Raw genomic sequence first — 21,377 nt, 5'->3', positions numbered from 1 at the left:
AGAACGTAAAAATCGGTTGATTGGTTCGAGAGATATCCTCGACGAAAAATTTGGAAATAAGTGTTTTTTCAACATAACTCCGACATTTTTTGGAATAATTTTTAAACAGCTCTACCGATCAATCCCAAAAACTAATCAGCTCTTAACATAAAAAACTACGTCGATCGCCGCCAACCGCGTAAAAATCAGTTCATTCATTCAAAAGTTATTGCGGTTTAAAAATTTGAAAAATTATGTTTTATCAAACTTCTATCAGACCTTTGAGCTCGAAGAGCTCAAAAGCATAAAAAATTATCTCTTTAAGCTCAGAGAGCTTAAGATAACACATAAATACTATTTTAATTTTGATTGCTTTTTTAATTTTTTAGTTAATTATTTAAAACTAACTGCGCAGTGTACTGTTGCCTAGTCACTATCTTCGAGTAGTTGGATCAAAACAAAAAAATTGAAGATCACCGAAAGTAGCTAACTTTTAACATTTTCCACTACATAACAAACACTGCTTGTTATAGTTTTTTTTCCGAAGCATAGTTGTTATATTTTCAATAAGTGATCCTTAGCTTTTTAAAACGATTGGAAAAAATTATTATTGTTATTGAATAAAATGTTTGGATCCGCATCGATGAAAATGGGTTCGCGTATTAAATATGCAAACTTTAACAGTAAATGATTGTAAATTTATCATCGCAAGGGCTATTGAAAATGATTTCTACACATATAAGACACTTATAAGTGTGTATATTCAAAATTTCAGAAAGAATGTAAAAAAACTGATTTCTTTAAGAATATCTTTAAAGTCAGGCGTATAATATATTTTGTAATTTGTCCTTTTTTTTTTTACTTAATTTTCAGTTGTTGACGCTCAATAATTTTAATCGATATTAATTGTTTAATGGAAATTGGATATAAATTTATGAAAATATCATTTATTTTTTGATTTTACTCATCAATGTTTTTCAATTTCAAATTTCCTAATCAAGCAAAACGTCCCACGAAATTTCATCAAAATTGAAAGGGGTCGATTTTAACCATTGGTCGATTCGATATAGAATAAACCATATAGATCATTTTTATTCTAAGTATTATTATGGCGATACTTTAGTACTTGCAGTGATTGAAATATGTATTTTCCAACCACTCATAGTAGTTAAATAGTATTTGTAAGTCAACACAATCATAATAATTAAGAACTTTATCAATACATCATAAAATTTTTTGCCCTAATGGAATAAGTTAAAACTATAGCAAAGGTAATTTACCTGGAAGCTTAGTTCCTTGATGCGACGTTCAGCTTTACGCAAGTTCTTTTGCGCGTCAGCGTGTCTTCTTTGTTCTCCATCTAATTCGTTTTCTAATTCTCGTACTCGTTGTTCTAATTTTTGAATAGCCTTCTTACCACCTTTCAGAGCATTTGCTTCAGCTTCGTCGAGTCTTACTTGTAATTCTTTAATTTGAGCTTCTAATGCTTTACGTAGTTTTTCTTGTGTTTGTGCATGATCTTGTTCAGCTCTGAGCTCATCTGCCAGTCGAGCAGCGTCTACCATTGCCTTCTTAGCTTTTTCTTCGGAGTTCTTAGCTTCGTTAAGAAGTTCATCTAAGTCGGACTGTTAATAGAGAAAAAAAGTTAGTTTTCTGATTATCAGAGATTACAATTATTATCTTGAAGCTACACAAATGATCTGCCGTTTTTCTGGTCTTTCAATGAATTTAAAATTTTTATTCAAACCCAGATCATGTCAAAAATACCCTTTTTCTAATACATAAAGAAAAATGAACAATGTTATTACACTCGATTATTTAAAAGATATTAATTCTGAAATAGAATATCATAGAACTTATTAAAAATTAGCTCTACGAAACATATAAAAATTTTACAATTAATCAATCAAACAGTCTTGTCAAATTTTTAAAATTATACTTGCATATATTATACTTGTATATATTATAATATTTATAGACTATTTTTACTTTATTGAACAAATGATTCATACTCAATAAGGTGAAATTTTATTATAATTCAAAAACTATTAGCCCGCAAAAGTTAATTTAAAAGTTGAAAAAGAAAATTTAACTTACGTGAAGCGTTTGGAGTTCAGCTTCTAGTTTCCTTTTGGCAGCAGAAATTGAAGCATTCTGGGCACTGAGATCATTAAGTTGTTCATGAGCATCGGCTAGCTCTTGCTCTGCTTGACGACGACCACGATCAGCTTGTTCTAAAAGCGTACGACTTTCTTCTAGTTCATTCTGAAGTGCATTAGCTCTCCGCTCTGAAATTCCAAGAAGTTCACGAGCTTCATCTCGGGCACGCTGTTCTTCTTCTAAAGCTGTTTGAACATCTTTTAGTTGCTGTTGGTATCGTTTTATGTTTTTCTGTGCTTCGGCATTTGCTTTGTTGGCATGGTCTAAAGCAATTTCTAATTCATTTATATCAGCTTCAAGTTTCTTCTTCATTCGCAATGCTTCAGCCTTGCCCTGTAACGAAAAACCATAATATTGATGACAATTTTGTCTTATATTCAACTAATTATGAACATTTTTTGGTAGATTTCTTTAGAAATCTGCTTGTTGTAGATAAACTAATATTAGAATTTACATAAAATTTTGTTATAATATGTTTTAACTATTACATACCTTAGCTTCTGCTTCGAGAGATGCTTGCATCGAATCCAAAGCACGCTGATGATTCTTTCTTGTATTTTCAAACTCTTCCTCTTTTTCTTGAATGCGACGATCTATCTCTTGTCTTACTTGACTAAGCTCTAATTGAGAACGCAAAACTTTGTTTTCTTCTTGTTCCAAAGCAGCTTCTGCTTCTTCTAAAGCTGCTTGTAATTCATCTTTTTCGGCTTCTAACCGTTTTCTTGCCTTTTCAACTTCATGAATGTTTCGGCCTCCTTCACCAATTTGATCAAGTAAGTCTTTGACTTCATCAGCGAGATTTTTGTTTTCCCGACGAACAGCTTCTAATTGTTCTTGGCTCTCCTCATACGCACCTAATTGATTTTAATTAATAAGATTTTGCTATTCAATAAAACATGAAAAATACAGTCATGAAAATTGTATATATATATATATATATATTTACCTTTAAGTCGGAATAGCTCTGTACTGTAATTGCGACATTCTTTTTGACTAGCATCAAGTTCTGCTGCTAAGTCATCAACTTTAAGTTTCCATTCACCGATGATCTTGTCGAAAGCTTTTTGTTTTTTCTCAGCCGCATTGGCGATCGCAGTAGCACGATCAACTTCGATTTGTAGATCTTCAACTTCAGTAGCCAGTCGCTGTTTGACTTTTTCTAGGGCAATAACCTTTTGGTTCAGAGATTCAATAGTTTCTTCAGCTTCAGCTAATCGAGCTTGAAGTTTTCGTTTAGCTTCCTCAAGCTCTTCAGCTCTTGCAACGCCTTCGGATTCATATTTGCTTCGCCAGAGTTGAGCCTCAGCATTAGCTTTACTTAACTGTCTTTGAAGATCAGCCTTTCCTTCTGCTTCTTCTTCAACTTGCTCTCGGATATTATCCAAGTCATGTTCGAGATTACGGAATTTACCAAGCAAAGTAGCTCGTTCACGACTTTCTTCATCAGCAAGCCGTTTTGTATCTTCGAGTTGAGTTGTTAGTGATATTTTTATTTTAGACAATTGACTAACTTGTGATTCAGCTTCTTCAAGTTGCCTCAATAAATCACTATTTTCGATAGATAGTTTCTTCTTTGCGGCATCAAAGTCGTTAACAGTACGATTAAGTTCTTCTAATTTACCTTGCGCTTCATTCAATTGGTGTTGTAATTGTTTCGCGATTTTTTCTTGAGCAGCCTAAAAATGAATTGTCACGAGATATTTATTTCGATATTTAAGGATTTATGTTAGGGTTATCTTTTGATAATTTTTATCAATCAATTTTAATAAAACCAATCAAATTAATGGGGAAAAAAAAAAAAAAAAATAAGTTGTATGAAATATATTAAATAAAGCTTACTAACGATCGTTTATTAAATTATTAGTGTCATTGCAGCATGCTTAGTACTTATTACGCTATTATAGAAACAGGCACTCTTATTAAGGGAAAAAATAAATAAAGTTCAGGTTTTCAAATTGAAGATTATCGGTGTGAACATAAAGATATATTAAGGTAATATATATAATATTACATACGAGTTGTATATTAGTATTAATAATATAACATTGCGATAAAAAAATTTCAAATTCAATGATGATTATTGGAGAAAAAATACAATCTGTGAACATTAAACTGCATTTAAAATTGATAAAACTTGACATTTTACGAACTTTTCGGTTTTCGATATATGTAAATACCCGAGAAAAACTTTTTTACATCTACGTTCATCTGACTCACCATTTTCTAGATCTCCTTAGATTTAAAAATATCTACTTAGATGTACGTTGATCTATGTACATTTCATTCTTTTTATAACCAGTAAAATTTTTTTACATCTACATATATCTAAAACTATACATGTGCTTTACAGACTAGATCTCTATATATCTATTATTATTATCACATCGTTTTTACTTGTATACCTATTTGGTTTTTACAAGACTGTAACCCATATTCTCTACTTTTTTTTTTTTGCTATTAAGGTAAAAGCCCCAATAGATGATCATGTACCAGTATATGATCACTCCATGTATATGTATACCTATATTTTTTCAATATAGATATACAAATACATGGAGTGATCATATACTGGTACATGATTATCTATTGGCGCTTTTACCTTACCACAGTAATTCCACTTTCAACATATTCGTTCCATTTTTTTTATTATCCACTGGCGGCTGTGGACCAACTTGTGCTTTCTGTACTGCATTCACTCTATTCTTCACATCTTTCTATAAGCTGTTGGAATAGTGACATGGGGAAACTACTGAAAAAATCCATGCCAGTACAGTTCAGCTATTGTCGCGACCCCCGGCGGTTGGTGTTGAAACTATTCTAACAACCGTCGGTGCTCGAACCCTCGCCCCACGACACGATGTACGAACGGACTAATGTCTTAGCCCGCTCGGCCGTCATGCCGCTGATCTCTGTATATCTAAAAACATGTCAAAATTTAGATGTACTTACGTAGATTTATTCTATTTTTTCCCGGATATGCGTATATATTAACCACGTGTATGCTGTTCTATGACGGATTCATTTAAGCATCATAATTATAATAGGAACTTTTTAGGAGCGTGAGTTTCATTTTTTACGAGTTCGTTACAGAGGTTTTCTTTTTTATCTAGCTGTTTCAGTATGTTGCAAATAAAATTCATTGTTAAGATTGAAACATATAAAAAAAATTTTTTTCAGTCAAGTTGTCGTTTTAATTTAATTATTATCTTTGAAATTTAAAAAAATTTTTGAAAATTCATTTACATCAATATACAAATAAACCGGTAAATTAACAAGAGTTTTAAATTTCTAGAGCTTATAAAGTACAAGAATAGATTTGATTGTAAGTTTTTGTTACTATGAAACTAAGCAAAATGATACAATAAATAAAACTTAAACCATGATTAAATCTGTAAAAAATAAATATTTTGTGAAGTATCTCAATAAGCGTCTTAAACTACCGATTACTTATCACTAAAAATAAGCAGAAAAAGAAATTAAATTTCAACGCTTGTCATAAAGCTTTAAATGATGAAATTTTATTTACTTGAAAGAAGCTTTTATTATTAATCTTTTGCTTAATGAAAACTTTGATTTTGCTGCAATATGCGAAAGAGAAAATTTACCTTTTCATTACTTATGTGATCGACTGATGCGCGAAGATCATTCAGTTCTGTAAAGTACTGAACTTTTTCTTTTTCGGTCCTATTAAATGTAAGAACACAAAACATCAAGTGGTAGTCAATGAGTAAACAATGAGATGCATTTATAGAAAAATTAAATAATATTGAGTATGCAGGCGAAATAATGTTAGGTACATAGTCAAATTTCAGGGATATTTTCAATCGATTGCACTAACGTTCAATACACCAGAAGAGTGCAATTTTATTATACCTTTTCTCTTGCAACTTGATCAATTGCTGCACGAGCGCTATTCAATTCCGCATGGATGTCATGTCGACCTTTTTCTGCTCTAATGCATGAAAAATATATTCAAGTTAAAAGAAAATCTAATAGTTCAATCTTACTAATTCCGAGTACCATGAATAATTATACTAATCTACCTTCGGTAATAACTTATTTATCTTTTATAAAATATTTAATAGAAATTATAAAAGTGATTTTTAACTTCCCGTTATGAAAATGATTAATTTTCAAAAGTAAGAAGTTAGTGACTTCGGTTCGATTTTTAAAAATCGAGTTTTCATCAGATCTCGACGTTACGTATAAGAAGCTACTGTGGCTAGTTTGGCGATGTTCGTATACGCACGCGCACGCGCGCGCGCGCGCGTGTGTGTGTGTGTGTGTGTGTGTGTGTGTGTGTGTGCAAACATCTTATAACTTTGTTATGGAGTGTCCGTTAGAAAAGCGGTTCGCGGCATCTCAAAAGGCCTTGCTGAACTTACCGTTCTTGTGAATTTCGACCGAATCGGCACAGCAAATTTTGAAAAAAAACCTCACAAATTCGACTTTTCCTAATTTTCAAAAAATTGTTTTTTTGGAATTACTTCGAAATCCTTGTTTTGATCAATTCTATGATCTAATTATCTCTTTTACTCAAAAAACAACATCGATTGCTGCAAACCGCATCAAAGTCGATTGATTTGTTCGAGATATATCTAAATTTTAAAAATAAAAAAAAAAAACATGGTTTTTTAACATAATTTTTCAATTCTTTCTTTGATTCTATTTCTATCTGAGAATTTTGGTAAAGCTCCCTTAACTACGCTAAATCCGAAAGTTATTGTAGCTTAAATATTTTGGAAAATGTGTTTTACTAAACACAAACTAGACTTTTGAGCTCGAAAAGCTCAAAAACGTCGTAGAAGGTGGAATTTGAAGCGCTTTGTATTTGAAATTATCGAGAAGTTGTTGGGATAGCCTGTAAAATCAACTATTTTGCTGATTTTTTTATATTGAAAAACTAATAAATATCAATATCAGTACCTTGCTTTCAATTTGTTGAGAGTATCGATTTGCTCGCCCATCTCAGCAACAGCATCGTTGTGCTTTTTACGAAGACTAGCAAGAGATGATTCGTGTTGAATGTTAGCCTCTTCAAGATCCCTTCGAAGTTTACTAAGTTCTGCTTCTCTCTTCTTGTTAAGTTCTATTTGTGCGGATGTAGCACCACCAGCTTCTTCAAGGCGTTCACCCAATTCTTCAAGTTCACGTGCCAAATCACTTCTTTGTTTCTCTGCTTTAGCTCGGGCTTGTCGTTCTGCTTCAACTTCTTCTTCAAGTTCTTCAATACGTGCCTGCAATTCTTTGATTTGTTTCTGAAGTTTACCAACAAGAGATTGCTCGTCTTCAAGCTTCGCAGTCAGAGAAGACAACTCTTTGTCTTTACGCTGAATAGTTTGTTCCAATTCCTTCTTATTGCGTTCGAGATCAGCTACAGCTTCTTGTGTTAATTTCAAATCACCTTCGGTTTTTCGTTTACCTTTCTCAACATCAGCGCTATAATCGAAAATATAAATGTATATCTTTAATAGGTAGATTAGTAGGTTTTTATTGCAGTGATTTTGAAATTATTGTTATAGATTTCGTTGATATTTTTTCGATAGATTAAAAAAAACATTTCAATAAGATTAACTGCTTGAATTGTAGTGTAAACACTTTAACCAAAAGTGAAAAGAGTTTTTGATACAAAATAAATAGAATTAAAAAAAATTTTTTTTTGTAAAAAATTGGGTGTCACGACAAAAGATCCGCAGAAAAAATATCCGTGATCATGTAAAGGAGAGAAAAATTAAAAAAAAAATGATAACAGATTTTTGAAGATAATTTGTTGTAGTTTTTGAAACCACCTTTTAATTTTTTATGTGATAATTAGTTGCTGAGATATTGATAGTCGTGTATTTTGTCTGCGGATATTTTGTTACGTTATCAAAAATTGAGAGTATACTTTTAAGTATGTTCAAGTGATTTATAAGCATGATTGTATTTAAAGCTTTCGCCAAATCCATAAAAATTTCAGAAGATTTTACTGCGTGTGAAGATAACAAATTCAATCAATTTCTTTATGTCGAATACGTAACTAATATATTTAACTATATTCATATGTAAATGTAAGTTATGTTATAAAATACTAATTACCGAAGTTTTTTTTCACGTTCTAAAGTATCTTCCAATTCATCGAGAGTGTGTTCAAGTTTCACTTTCACCTTGTTGAGGTGGTTAACTTTATCCTCAGCTGCTTGAAGTTCTTCGGCGGTTTTTTGATTGATTTCACTTTGATTCTTCTTTTCTTTATTGAGTTTGTTAATAAGCTCATCTTGGTGAGCTATCTCATCATTTAAATTTCTTATTTGATGATCTTTAGTAGCTTTATCTTGTTCAGATTTTTGAATGGCTAATTCGAGATCTTCAATATCTTTTTTTAATCCTGAAATTTCTTGGTCTAATTTTTTTTTGTTTTGGAATAAGTTATTCCGTGTGTCTTCTTCCTGTTGAAGTCTTTCCGATACATCCTAAAAAATAAAAATTTAATTAGTAACAACGAATTACTATTAAAAGTATGTAAGTATAAAATTAGAATTACTACATTTACATATTTTCTTTGACAAGTAGAAAAATTTTTTAAAACGAATATTCGGTGAAATTTATTATTATTATATGTATCTCAAAAGACATAGATCAATTGAAATAAGAACCTTTACTATATTTCTCATAGAAGTACAGCTAAAGTTAACGAGAGAATATGATCAGCTCATTAACGCTAAATAAGCTTGTACTATTTTCAGTAGATTTCACAGACCATACGGTTTCCTGTGTTATTAGATGACTATATATAACCGTGGTTTCATTCGTCTAGTTAACAATATTTAGAAAGGATACTTTGGTACTATTCCAGTAGATATTTATAACAGCTATCTATAATAAAATTTCTATAAATATAAGTCTGCGTGTGAATCATTGAGGAAAAATTTTGATATCTAAACGTTTTTTTTTATACCTTTTTTTAAGGTATTTATAACATGTAATTAGTCATCTATTCTCGATCAAAATTTTGATGCGGGATGAAGGTATTGTTAATTTATTTCATACTTTAATACTCGAAAATAGTTTATGTTTTCATCTTAAAATTTCTACTTTGTGGAAAAAGAAAAAACCTAAAATTTAATTAATAATAAAATTTTTATTTTAGATATTTAATCTACATATATCTTCTCATTAATTTCTTTTTTTATTGATAAACTTTTAATATTCGTAGTACTGCAATACTTTATAACTATTCTTAGTCATTTTGGGACAGATAAACTTTATGAAATAATCGTCGAGCAAACTAATGCTATTTCCAGTCGTAAAATCATATTTTTAATAAAAAATATGTATTATTAATTATTGGAATAATTAATTTTAAACTTTATAGATAATTACCTTATGACAATAAATTTTGATTTTGATATAATTTTCCGAATGAATTTTGACGTACGTAACTATCAAATTTTATAGGTAGACTACATTGAATAAGATCTCAAGTTGATAGTAAGTAAAGTAGACATTAAAAATCACAAAAAAGCACTATCAAAGCTTAAAAAGTGATATAGTAAATTTAGTACATCAAGATAACAAATTTTATCATTATTTCTTTTTTTAATCTCCTAGAATGTATACTTCTAAAATAACAATTTTTACTATTTGGCTGTACATAATTTCATAAGTAATGTTACCCACTATCTTTTTTCAATATACGAATTCAATTAAATTATATACGAAAAATAGTCGTTTATTGAATAATATTATTAAGGCATGAGATATTCTATCGAATAAGTAGAGTTGAGATGTAACATCGATCTGTTATACATAAACAATTATGAGAGAATTTCGGCAAAGGCAGAAGCGATTAACTATAGTCAAAAAACCATCAAAAATTAAATAAGCAACTATGAAGTACCGAAACTAAATAGACTAGCGTTCCACACGTTTTTTTTTAAAAATGTTCCTAATAAATTTTAATTTATTTTTATTTTTCTTAATAAAAATAACTTATCATGAGTAGAATTATGTATACAGATCAGACAAAAAAATCCTAATAACATGACATAGACAAGTTTTAAATGTAATAATTGTTATTTTCTGTAGCTATTGTCATACATGACTGAGTCCTGTGCTGCACTAGACTCATTCGGGAGCGCACACGACTCAGTCTGGTGTAAACTAAATTTTCTTCCATTTTTTCTTGCACACGACTGAGTCTGGTGCCGAAAACGAACCAGTCGGGTTTCATTTTTTCCGTGTATATATGGAGAGTATAGTTTAATAAAGATTACTTTCATTCTTTTTAATCTTACATTTCCTAAAATTTAGTTGATTTTGCTACAGATTTTGTAGTACCGTTTGAAATATTAAAAATTAATGAAAATATGTGTATTTGATTAACTATAAAACTTTATTATTATATTAGAATTCAAAAAACATAATTTATAAACAGCATAATTTTATTTGATGTCCATGAGAAATGTAGAAATTCATAAAAGCTACGGATAAAAAAGTCTTTGATACATACCAATAGTTGTGATTCCAAGTCCATTTTCTGGGCTGCAAGTTTTATTGCTCTTTCTTGATATTCAGTCAAAGAACCTTTTTCACCATCGAGTTGTCGGAGAAGATCAGTTTTTTCGGTAAGGAGTTTAGCGTTAAGGACTTCAAGTTCTTTGCGCATCTTTTCTTCACGTTCGAAGTTTTCTTGAGCAGTACGAGCTCTTTCTTGTAATTCCTGAGAATTTTTATTAATTATAACTTTTTTGTCGTTTATTTCAGGTTTATAAATAGGAGAAACATTGTTATCGTTAAGATTCATTATATTATTTAATTTATTCAACAAATATTTTTGCAGCAAAACAAAAACAGTAAAACAACAAGATTGACTTTTTTTTTAATTTGTTTTTTTCCGAGGTGATAGGAGAAATAATCTCATCCGTAACTTTGGCTCAACTAAATTAATACTGCGCACTTCAAACCAAAACTATCATAGGTAGGTTACTTCCTTTTTTTCTTTTTTTACAGGCTGGTAAATTTATTACCCCACTACGAGTTTGTCGTTATGTTCCATGATATAATCTTATTTGAATATTAATAGATTGTAGGTAAACTACTTAAAACTAATTTTAGATTATTAAAATCGACTAAAATAACTCAAACTCGAAAGTACAAAATATCAGATATCATTACATAGCTTGAGATATGTTAATCAGTTCAATCGTTACATCAAAAATCTAAAAAATATTAAAAATTTACTATTTCACGTTCGAAGATAAAATAAAATACTATTTTCATAATGTACAATAATTTCTGTTAATATAAATAATTAATTGAAAATCATTTTAGTTATTAGTTTCACGATAAAAGCACCCAGTTAATTATCTTAATTTTACATTATTTTATGTTTTAATTAGATATTTAGAAAGAAATTAGTAATTTAAAAAATCAACGAGTGTAGTTTTTAAAACATTAAAAAATTTTATGACATAGTTGAACGATTTTTTACATTAATTAAGATATAACTCAAAACATTTTGATCAAAGCATTAAATAGGGACATAACAGGTAAATATAAGGTTGTAAATTTTTTAAATATTACAATATTAACAAAAGTTAATCAATGGACCTTCAAAAAAATTTATATTTGAGAAATTTCAATTGAAGTTTTTTAAAAAAATAATTCAGAAAATTTAATTAATGAAATTTTCAAAAAATTGAAATTAAAGTAAGCTTAACAAATAGATAAAGAGAAAGGGTAAATAATTTATTTTAGAATAACCATATATATAATCGGTGATCAAATATGTTTAGCCATAGCCAAATTTCACAGTAAAGCTCCTGAATACTCAACTAATGTAGCTACCCTCTACGTTAAATTCTTTTCACTCGTACCATTGCCTTAGTTTCCCGATTTTCTGAGTTTTTAATTCTAGACTTTTGGCTCTAACTATTCAATTATAATTGAAGAATAATTGAATAATAATTCATAATTGTTAAGGAGCTTTCAAAAAGATCAATAGTCATATCTGACCAGATATAATTAAATAACAAAATAACCAGATCTAATCATATTTGGTCAAATATAAACTTTTCTTCGATATAAATACAATTTAAAGTCTACCATAAAATCGAATAAAAGTTAAAACAATTTAATGTTATTTTATAATTTTTTTTTTGAGTAAATAAGCACACTTTCACTGAAAATTGTAGTAATAAATTCAATGCTTAAATGTAGAAATTATTACTTACCGCTAGCTCATCTTCAATTCGAGTCGCATTAAGCATAGGCTTAATTTTCTGCCACAATTTCCACCATGGCCATGTACGAAGTTTAAGATATCTTCGCAGATTACGCTGAACAACTTGAAGAGCCAGACGTTGTTCTTGTAATTTCTTGAAATCTTTACGGGCCAAATAACCACGCATGTAAGCTTGCATCCAGGAAACAATCTTACTAAGACGTTCATCACGCAATTCTTCCATTTGACCTAAGACTCCAGCACGGAAGAATACCTATAAGAATGTATTGTATACAATTAAAAAAAAAAAAAAAATTGAACATCTGTTGTATACCCAACAATATAATAACAATAACAACAATGATAATAATAATCAATAGAGTGACATTTAAACTATAACTCAGAGTAGAGTAAGGTTTTTTTAATTTGAATTAAACTTTTTTTTATATAACATTTATAGTAGCATTATCGATTTAATTTTGTATTGTATACTATTTTATATTGTTGAGTACTTGAAATAAATTTATTAGACTCATCCAAAATCATAACACAATGAGTGACAAAATATGCATTAAAGCATTTTTTATTTTCAAACGTTTTTTATTATTAATAATAAAAACACTCAAAAACTTAATACTACATTATTCTCTTCTTATATATTATGGTTATTGACTGTGGTAAATTCATGATGGTATGTATTAAGAAATTGTTATTACTTATAAATTTGAAATCATAAAGCAAGTTTATCATAATTAAGCTTGGAAAACATTATAATACAATTTGTGTTAGTTTGCCATTTTTTAAGCCAAGGTTATTTTATACCTTGGTAGCTCCAAAACGGAACTGATCTTGATCTAGTTCTATTGTATCTAAGATGAGTTCAGTGGCTTTTTTCGGATCCATTCCGTTTTTAACAGCTTTTGCACACAGAATTTTGTATCTATTTGAAAAGTAACACACACAAAAATAATAAATACATAAAATAATATATGTATATTAGCTGCATTGAATTATATACTAGTTGGAGATGGTGTATTTAGTCACTACAAAAAAATATCATTACGATAAAATAAATTCCCTAAAATATTGTATGAAAATTCAGTAAATATGGGATGAAATGATAGAATGATGAATTTATTTAAAAAATTATTTTTTCCAATATAAAAATACGTTTTCAGTCATTAGTATGAAGGAATTTGTATAGTAGCAATATAAGAAAAAAAAATTCGAATCTGATTTTTTTTCTTTCACGTTTAACTCATCAATATAATGACATTGTGATATTTTATAGAATTTTAAAGAAAATTGAGAAGTTCATTTTTATAAATAACGTATACTAAAATTGAAGAACTGTATTATTTTGTGTATTATTAAATGAAAATGAAATTAATTTTAATGATGAATTAAAAAATCATAAATTCTCTACAGTTAGCAATGTCGTTATCAACAAACAATTTCTATTTAGCATCTACTATTAATATATTTGCTATAAGTATATGTTTTTTTTATTCTATATTAGATTTGTATGAACTACTATTTTTCAATAATATCAAAATGTAAAATTATCAGTAAATATTTTTATTTCACATTAAGTATAGAGAAGACATAAAAAGAGGAAAAATATAAAAATGATTTATAATTTAATTTTATAAAAAAAGTCGATTGGGCTTTAAGGTTTTGAAGTCAAGCTAATTATAAAGCAATATTTGACCAATCGAAATTAAAGCGTAAAACTGTCAGAGTCGTATGTACGACATGCCTTCGTGTGTCCAAGACGATATTGATCGGCATCAAGTCCAGAAGCATCCAAGATCGCTGCAGCAGCCTTTTTTGGATCTCCAGCTACTTGGTCAACGGCTTGAGGGGCTAATATCTTGTACCTATAGCAAGATATGACATGCAAGTTGATAGGGAATTTATTAGTTATCTTGATCACCACTGTTTCACAAGATACTCAATTTAAGCATAAAATATTTTCTACAATTTTTGTTTAGGTATAATGATAGACAATAATTAATTTTGCCTATACGAAGATGGAGGGATTCATCTTGGTGATATATAGTTTTAATAAAATATTAAATGAATGTTTATATGTTTTTGATGATCTGTCACGAGAAATTAATGTAAATATTCAGTAAATACTAAATGGGGGCGTGCTAAACATACACAAGTAAAAAAATGTCTATAGGTATATTATAGCATTCGGAATATAATCGGGAATATATTTTCATTTCAAAGACTTAATCAATCAAGGGAAACAATCATAATAACGGGTAAGCATTTATGGGCAATCGATTTTCATGACTAGCCTTTGTATGTCCGATTCTATAGAGATCCGGATCAAGACCGCATGCATCAAAACATTTTTGTGCTGCTTTTTTTGGATCGGTTTCTTCAGTCATTGCCTGTGGTGCTAAGATCATGTAACTATGTGGAGAAAAACTTCCTATTAGATTTCAACCTTTCTTAATATAAATTAAGAAGCCTAAAAATTTTAATCGATGTTTTTATCAACTTATTTAGCGAATATTTATAATCATCTTACCCGTATTTTACAAGTAAAGATTTTTTTTTTAAACTTGTAACTGTTGCCGTAAATTTATCTAACTTAATTTATAAATAAAAAAGTTCTATCACATTGTTATAGTGAAAATATTATGACTATATATTTAAAGTTTAAAATATAATTAATTATTTAAGAGAAATATAAACAAAAATAAATTTTCATAAGAAAAGTTAAGTTACATACCGAAGTTTGAAATCCGGATACATCATTCGATTTGGAAATCCTTTACGACAAATACGGATTCCTTCGAGTACACCGTTACAAGTCAACTGATGCATGACAAGATGCGAATCGATTACTCCTGGTTGTTTCAATTCATTAGGAATGATACACCGAACAAAATGAGGTTGAGTTGCTCTTAGAGTTGTCATCAAATTATTCAATTGTTCTTTGTAAGATGATGAGACAGTAGAAAATCCACCTCCTTTTTTACCACGACCACCCTTAGCATCTTTTCCTCCATCACCAGACTGACCCGGGTGATCAGCAAAGATTTCTATTAATAATTTATTGCTAGATTTTTTGAACTGATCAACCACAGTATCGTTCAAAGGATCCTTGTTCTTCTCTAACCACCCAGTAATATTGTATGGAACCTGAAAATTGATCGATATTCGTTAATTACAGTAAAAAAATATCACTTGATACATATTATATGTTATTGTCTCAGTTATTCTATTGCACATTTTTTAACTTGCTATTATCATTTACCTAATTCAAGATATTTAGATTTTTCTTTACCGATGTATAATAAGAAGAATTTTTGAGCTCTGAGAGATTCAGAATTTCTATTTATTTAGAAATTAATTAATAAAGTGCACACTATCATAGTTTCAAGTTGATTCACTGCATCGTTTTTGAGAAATAAATTTTTAAACATTCAGACCTTCAAAAAATTTTTAAATTATTTTAATAGCAACAATTTCACCTTTTTTTTCTTTTTTAACAAAAAATTAGATTTTTAATTTAAATATATAATTAATAATGATAAAAAATTTCTGGTTTTTTTATCAAAAAAAAATTGGTTTTATAAGTTATTTTTTTTTTTAATAAAACGATCAATAGAGAATATACTCATACATTTCCAGCGTAATGGCCAATAGCAAAATGAGCTGCTTGTTGTCCCGGCTTGGGTGGTTTTGGTTTTAGGAAGTTTCCACTTTTTCCTAAGTGATTGTTGTTGAGTTTTTCTTCAAATGTTTTATCCGTGGCTTTTGGGAACATAGATTCTTCTTCAAGAATTGATAAAATTCCCATAGGCTAAATAATTAAAACAAAGCACAGTCTTCAATTTAATCGAATGTCTTGTCATATTGCTTACTTAAGCGATCTTATATTTTAATATAATATTTCTGATATTTTAAACAAGTTGAAAGACATTACTTGATCATAAAACTATTATGTTATGGAAATTGGATGTGTAATCATGATTAGAAATCATGTTTATACACATTCTTGTTATTAAAGTACTTATGTAAATTAAGAGATAAAAAATTTCTAAAATCTTTCGTTCATTTTCAAAATACTTTATCGAGCCGTAATTTTAGTGTAAAAGCGATCAAAAAAAAAAAAAAAAATTTGAAACCCCATCAACTCTGAAAGCTAGTCCTGAAACTTGTGGTTATTTTTAGGTTCTTTGAACTCGTAAATATTATTTTCAAGGTGCTTGCAAGTTTAAGAAAGATAACTTCGTCACTTTTTTTTCCACTGATAATTGAATTGAAATTTGAAAAATATGCCTGAAAAGATAAAAACATGTTTAAAAATTTTATTATCCATAAAAATATTTAAACAAGATATTCGTTTTGAAAATATATTTTTAAAATAAAATTTTATTTCTTCATGTATGCACAAGAAAGTCGTAAAGTGCAGAATTTCATTTTACACCTCGTGTAACTTACTTACTTTCTTGATCTTGTTTTGTGTATATAACATATATTGTGTAATCTGTTTTGAATATTTCTACAATCGTATATCTCGGAAAAAAGTATTTCGAAAGTGAACTAAAAATTTCAGAAATAATTTTTTTTTTTTTTTCCGTTTATTTAAATTAGTTATTTTCGATACATATGCGCAAAGGGAGGGATTTTGACGGCTTGAAATGACGTTACAAGTTTGAGGCTATGGGCGCATCATTATCAAGACCGAGTTATTTATCCAGACGAGCGTAGCGAGTCCAGATATAGTACGAGGTCTTGATGATAATGTATCCATAGCTTCAAACGTGTGCCTTTACTTCAAGTTTGTTAGGGTCCCTACCTTTGAGCATAAAGTATCGAACATAATTTTTTGTCATATCAATTGCGGAAGTTGGATTTGAGAGAACAGTCAAGAATGTTTAATTACTGTTTATTCTATTTAAAGGCACAATAATTATGTCACACGAGATTAAATAGCGATGGATTAAACGAACGTATATGTTGAAGTTGTTTACAAGATTCAACTGTCGCTAAAATTCTTTTTGCGATTTTTACTCTACCCAGCGGACATTTGTCAAATTGAAAGATAATTCGACTCAATCATATTGTATTTTAGCGTAGTCGTGCAGAAATGTAGAGACAGATAGAGAGAGAAAAGTTACTTTTCGATACTAGTGCAAGGTAAATTAACAAAACTATAGATTGCCAGAAATAGTATTCTTTGCGTCTTCTGTGTGTTGCTTGAAAATCCAACTTTCGCGGTTGATATGTCAAAAAAGTAATATCTAATATAAGAAATCATTCTCAGAATCAATTTTTATTTGCTGCATAGTACTTTATTGACGAAAACTAAAACTAAAATTGTATAAATTATATCTAAGGATTTATAGAATATAATTATAATGTAGTTTTCAATTATTTATAACTAAAATATTATCTTGCAAACGTGTAATAAAAACATAATATAATACAATAAAAGCTCAAGCGCATTCAATTTTTAATAGTATATTACCTTTTTGATGATACTGATAGTCTTTTGTGAGTTCGTACCAGATTCAAGAAAAACTGCTAAGTATTTTTTTCTTCTAAATTTTCATGCTTAAGAATTAAAATCAAAATACCAGAATAAAAAATATACATCTTTAAACGTTTAAAAAAAAAAAAAAAAAACATCTTATTTGTGAAATAACTACTTCTATACTAAATAGAATTTCTACCCCCTGGGGATTTTATGAAAGTACAGTTTCTGAAGAATAGAAACGTACTACAGAAGTAGATTTACAAGCATGTTTGCTTAAGAATTAAAATCAAAATACCAGAATGATTTTCTTTGCAGTTTTCTATCTAAGACGCTGTATATATAAGCAAGAAGGAAATTGCACTGTAGATATACACACTCATTCACTTACTTCCTCGCTCATATATCATTATCATAACTTTTGTGATAGAGCTCATCGTTTTAATTAGTAGCTTTGAAGTATAATTATCGTTGATTTTAAAAAAATATATTTGACTATATAAAATGTTAATAATTTAAATAATAGAGCTAATAAATGAAAGAAATTAATAAATATCTCCCGAATCTAATAAATTATTAAACACAGGCTTGTACTCTATAGAACAAAAGCTGTCATGCTGATTATTTTTGATTTTTTTTTTGTCTTCAGTATGGCTGGAATAATTATTATAGCTGCAAAACTTATCTTGTTGCCCTTTAAATACCTTCTCAATTAAGTCAATTGTTTGTTGAAGGTCCATGCCGAAGTCAATAAACGTCCATTCGATACCCTCTCGCTGATATTCTTCTTGTTCAAGAATAAACATGTGGTGATTGAAAAATTGTTGCAATTTCTCGTTGGTGAAATTGATACAAAGTTGTTCAAAGCTGTTGAACTGTGAGTGCAGGATTATGAAAAAAATACAAGATAGTTGTCAATCAACTGTTTATCTTGAAGTGTTACACAATTAAAGTATAAAAATTAATAAAATCAACGAAAATGAAGGCAATAGAGGAAATATTGTCTGTAATATTTCTTTTTAAAATCATATTAAATACAAGATAACATAAATTATAAGTTATCTTCATGGGTAAGTTACCTTAATTCATGTTAGACTTACAATAAAATTAGATTTTCGAGCATAATTTCCGAATCAAAATTTTATTGTTTATTCAAAGATTTATTCCATTTGATAGAAATAGAATATTGCGAAACGGAAAGTAGACAAGTAATAATGGTAATTATATGAAATGACAATAATATAATTTTGAATCGTTTTCCTGATTGGTTGTTTAACGGCTACTCCTTTCAGATTCAATTATTTAAAAATAATGCGTTGGACAGTATTATAACATAACATCAAAGTAACTAATACACATGAACTTTATATGATTGGGTGATGACATAAACACATAAACAAAACACTGGACCATCACTTAAGCGAGTATAAATTGCTTAATTATGGCTTTTGATGCTGCTGCTGCTGCTGCTGTTGCTGTTGTAGCTCACACATGGTCAATGTGTATTATCTGACTCATCACGTGTATTATTAGCCAGTTTGTGATTTTTAAAATATTCAGTACCTTTTCAATTAGCTCGATACAGGCAAGAAGGTCCATACCGAAATCAATAAATGCCCATTCAATGCCTTCTCGCGTATATTCTTCTTGTTCAAGAACAAACATATGGTGGTTGAAGAATTGTTGCAGCTTCTCGTTAGTGAAGTTGATACAGAGCTGCTCGAAGCTATTAAACTGTTCGAGCAAATGCCATAAAGTTTAACGTATGGCAATATATTGTCAAAGGAGTCAATTTCCTTTTGATAAAATTTAAAGTATATTTTTGAATCTAATTCGGAATTTCATTGCCATGCTTACGATAAGTCCTATAATTATAGTTGAAATAATTGGAATTTCCAGAAGTAATACTAATTAATTAAATTTATTAGTCCTTAAATTTATGTGTTTTATTTCATCACATAATTTTTTTAACTACTTTTAGAAATGCGCTAATTGTTGATTTTAATAAGATAAAAATTTACTATTATAATTTACTTTGAAACGACGTTCGTAATTCAAATACTTTTATCATGTACTTTATGAAATTGAAATCCCATAGAAAATGAGCGCGGCAAAATATTTTTAAAAACACTCTTTAAGAATCGTGTTGAATGATTAATAATAATGAAAATTAAAAGTTGCAACAATATGTCAATAATTGTTTGAACTTTACTATATTGAAAAAAAGTATAAGGCCTGCTGACTAATTTTACTTGACTTCTGTGGTGTTATAAATTAGTTTCCTAAAAATTCATTCAACGAAAAATGAAGACACATTTTTACATAACATAATTTTGAAGATCTCGTACTTACTTTACAATTATGTGATAAGACGAAGTCGGAAAATAACATCAAAGATAAATTTAATATTATTGACTGGATCACTTTAAATTAGAATGCTCATAATTAAAGTGATCAAATATAACGTTTTAAGTCAATATGGTATCAGATATTGATTCATTAAGTCAAAATTTAAGAAATAAAGAATAAAAGATTAGTAGGAGTGCACTGAGAAAACAAAATCAAAAATTTGAATAGTACCTTTCTTCCAAATAGTTAACACGCATGATCAATTAAACTTTACTTTTACGAAGATTTTGGGATGCTCTCTTACCTAATTCACCGATGAAACCATTTGGAAAAGAAAGAAAAAAACACAATAATGACTTGAAAATGTGTGTAGAACTTGTCCAAGTTATATGAATAATTATGAGTTTATGAGATATTTAAATATCTCATGAGTAATCAATAATCAATGATTACTTTTTGAGAATCGTGTAATAAAAAACATGCTTATTAATGATAGAAAAATATTTGTATTAAAAATTGGAGGAGTTTACACACTTGCAAAGGACATATAGCACTTGATGATAAATATTATACAGTTGGGGTTCTTTTAAAATGAAGATTTCAGCTACCTTCTCAATGAGTTCAATACAGGCTAACAAGTCCATTCCAAAATCGATAAACTGCCAAACGATTCCTTCTTTCTTATATTCTTCTTGTTCAAGTACAAACATGTGATGATTAAAGAATTGTTGAAGTTTTTCATTTGTAAAGTTGATGCAGAGTTGTTCAAATCCATTGTACTATGAATACATTTGCAAATGTACACATATTAAAACCAGTTTGAAATTCATAGATCATTAATCGAAATAAAATTTTTAAGAACGGAAAACATTTATTTGTATGGATTTGTTTTATGTTGAATAAAAAAAAATTTTCCTTCGTACTTAAATAGATTTTATGTATGGATGTATATATGTAATCACAACAGCGAATAAAAAACTTATCGATATCAATGAAATAAGTGTAGCAGACCTTTCTTATCGAGAGTGTAATTTTTTTCTACAAAAATATGTGATGAAATTTCCTGTATGCTCTTATATTGGCAAGACACAAATTTTTTAAATGAATATTTCATCTCCATATAAAGTTATCTTGCCGTCTATTCTTAGTTAACCAACATAGTGAAAGTAAACATGCACTTAC

The 21,377-nt window shown here is 28.8% G+C and overlaps 1 protein-coding gene across 23 annotated transcripts in view; it reads right to left on the bottom strand.

Annotated features, from left to right (window-relative positions):
* The window catches only part of LOC123273034 (myosin heavy chain, muscle), a 69,401-nt gene that overhangs the window by 6,498 nt on the left and 41,526 nt on the right, over positions 1–21,377 (bottom strand). For 5 of the 23 annotated variants that reach the window (XM_044740153.1, XM_044740152.1, XM_044740173.1 and 2 more), the window contains exons 11-23: positions 20,804–20,974; positions 15,990–16,169; positions 15,093–15,505; positions 14,103–14,223; positions 12,354–12,617; positions 10,631–10,840; positions 8,218–8,591; positions 7,066–7,578; positions 5,745–5,823; positions 3,086–3,815; positions 2,632–2,993; positions 2,077–2,472; positions 1,260–1,604 (exon numbers count right to left, since the gene is read on the bottom strand). In XM_044740153.1, the coding sequence (XP_044596088.1) occupies positions 1,260–1,604; positions 2,077–2,472; positions 2,632–2,993; positions 3,086–3,815; positions 5,745–5,823; positions 7,066–7,578; positions 8,218–8,591; positions 10,631–10,840; positions 12,354–12,617; positions 14,103–14,223; positions 15,093–15,505; positions 15,990–16,169; positions 20,804–20,974 (4,158 nt within the window). Of the gene's footprint in view, positions 1–1,259; positions 1,605–2,076; positions 2,473–2,631; positions 2,994–3,085; positions 3,816–5,744; positions 5,824–6,012; positions 6,092–7,065; positions 7,579–8,217; positions 8,592–10,630; positions 10,841–12,353; positions 12,618–13,165; positions 13,284–14,102; positions 14,224–14,652; positions 14,771–15,092; positions 15,506–15,989; positions 16,170–18,550; positions 18,722–19,409; positions 19,581–20,803; positions 20,975–21,377 lie in introns of all 23 variants that reach the window. The other 18 variants (XM_044740171.1, XM_044740165.1, XM_044740159.1 and 15 more) reach the window with 12 other exon arrangements.

Source organism: Cotesia glomerata, linkage group LG10 (genome assembly GCF_020080835.1).
Source record: "Cotesia glomerata isolate CgM1 linkage group LG10, MPM_Cglom_v2.3, whole genome shotgun sequence".
In the NCBI taxonomy this organism is placed as follows: domain Eukaryota; kingdom Metazoa; phylum Arthropoda; class Insecta; order Hymenoptera; family Braconidae; genus Cotesia; species Cotesia glomerata.
Note: the sequence above shows the minus strand (reverse complement) of the source record. Positions and strands in the feature narration are given on the sequence as shown.